The sequence below is a fragment of the Bison bison genome, unplaced genomic scaffold (assembly GCF_000754665.1).
Source record: "Bison bison bison isolate TAMUID 2011002044 unplaced genomic scaffold, Bison_UMD1.0 scf7180017864378, whole genome shotgun sequence".
In the NCBI taxonomy this organism is placed as follows: Eukaryota; Metazoa; Chordata; class Mammalia; order Artiodactyla; family Bovidae; genus Bison; species Bison bison.
Genome location: NW_011494950.1, coordinates 3908550 through 3910706, shown reverse-complemented (window position 1 = coordinate 3910706; position 2157 = coordinate 3908550). Strand labels below are relative to the sequence as shown.

The following is a 2157-nucleotide window of genomic DNA, read 5'->3' as shown; positions in this document are numbered from 1 at the left end:
ACGCTTATGTTCCTTTAACCGCAGACCATTTCCATAGATGGAAGCCTTTATGATCCATAGATCATCAATCAGTTTTTTAATTAAACAAGGTGCAAGAAATAAAACAGTTAAAATTATTAAGAATAGTCCTCCCATGGCTGCTCCCAAGTACCAAATACTATTGACAGTAGGTACATGTCGAAAAAGTTCTTTAACAAAAGACTCAGCTCTTTTTGCAACATCCAAATCAGGTCTGGGTGCATTTTCAATGTTCATTATTTCCTGATGTAGATGCAGCAAATCTAAGGAAATATTTTCATTATGCCAAATACCTTCTAAATGAGCTTTCACCTTATCCCAAGCAGTTATACTACCATTATATTTTTTGGGAGTAACACAGATCCATCGAAAATCAGCATGACATTGTACTCGTAATCTCAACTTTATACTTTGAACCTCTTCACCTAAATATTTTACAACATCATAAAGGGCATTCAATCGATCCTCTAGCTTTTTGTCAATATCTTCTTGAGTCCCCAGGGCAACGGATGCATTTTGTGCCAGATTATTAACAAAAGTTGCAGTTTGCACTGATTGTGCCAAGGACAGGGCTGCAGTAATCGAGGAAGCAATAAGAGTTACCAAAGCTACAAATCCCAGAATTATTAACCCTATTTCCCTGCGATAACGCATTAAAGCACCCTCTACTTCTCTCCAAAGTTCAAGTCCCCTTTCATCATACCAAGACCCATTAATCTTTACAGGAACCATAACAAAAGCAGGCTGTCTTAAGACTAGAACCCTAGTTTGATTAGTAATTCCCCTAACACAGTTAGTCAAAGTACAATTGTTACAAGTTACATTATAATTTTGTAACCCAGGTTGTATTTTTACAGATCCTACTAGTAAAGCATAAGGGTGAGGCACACATGCACGAGGGTATCTCATGGTGAGATTCCACAAATGACCGTGTCTCACTTTTGATCCCACCTGAAGGTAGGAACCATCACATCCAAGGGCGGCAGCTAGTTTCCAGATTTCTGTTTGGAACACTTTAGAGCCGCCCAAGTTCCAAATACGGGATGCAAAGTTCCTATTATCTTGAGCTCCAGGGTTTCGGGCCGAGTCTGGAGACCAGTCCCACAATGACTCATTTGTCCCAAATATGTTATAAACCGTAGCAGTTCCATCTCGACACAGTTTCCATGGTGCAGCAGTGACTCTTCCCCTTGTTCCAAAGTCGCAGAAAGGAATATCTAAAGGACCAGTTCCATTACGACGTTGAGGAATTCCAGACTCTTTCGTTACTCCAGGAATATACAGGCTCCAACCATTGTCATAATCAGCATATCCGGACTCCCCAACAAAAAGACATCCTGTTGAATTAAAATATCTAGACAGACAAATAGGTAAGCGATCAAACACTCCATGATAAGAGAAATTAACTTGATTAGGAATAATATGTTTATCTGAAAAACCACCCAAAGCCACAGTATCATTAGTGTATATGGGAATAGACCGACCCTCCCAGCCCACAGGTTGGAGAAGGGGAGGATCGGGAAAATAAGCCCAGTAAGCACTTGAATATTCTTCAGAGTGTGCAGTGTTAATCTGATTTAAGATAATTAATAAGGTTATCAGGAAGCTTAAAGGCGATATCGGATCGCCCTGCACCGCAACACGATTCTGTGCCTCTCGCATCAATGCCTGAAGTTGTTGCCGAGATGGTAATTCATCATGCTCTTGAATTGTCAATCTCCTCATCTGGTTTGCTAGAGACTGTCTCCGCCGTGCGTACCACCCTTTCCGGCAGCCAGCGCGGCGCTTCGGCATCCTGTGGGAAAACACAAACATGCCCTCGTCCCCAGATTAGTACTGGATCTGGTCCATACCATTTTCCCACAAGTGGGTCTTTCCAAAAGACTTTAGGTCTTATTGTTTGTGCATCAAAGTTCCAAAATCGCTGTGCTGCTGAACGGCCACTTATATCCAACTGTAAAAAATTTAGGACAAATAAAGCATGGTTTAGAGAGTTGGAGGGGGTATTGGGATACAATTCCCCCTTCTTTAGTTTTTGCAATTGATGTTTGAGAGTTTGATGTGCCCGTACAATAATTCCTTGACCTTGAGGATTATAAGGGATACCTGTTTTATGTGAGATAGACAATTGCGTACAAA

At 41.1% G+C, this 2157-nt stretch overlaps 1 protein-coding gene across 1 annotated transcript in view; it reads right to left on the bottom strand.

Annotated features, from left to right (window-relative positions):
- The window catches only part of LOC105001078 (endogenous retrovirus group K member 19 Env polyprotein-like), a 6351-nt gene extending 4539 nt beyond the window's left edge, over nt 1–1812 (bottom strand). The window contains exon 1 of the mRNA XM_010857197.1: nt 152–1812. Within this exon, the coding sequence (XP_010855499.1) occupies nt 152–1812 (1661 nt within the window). The remainder of the gene's footprint in view (nt 1–151) is intronic.
- Nucleotides 1813–2157: the final 345 nt, after the last annotated feature.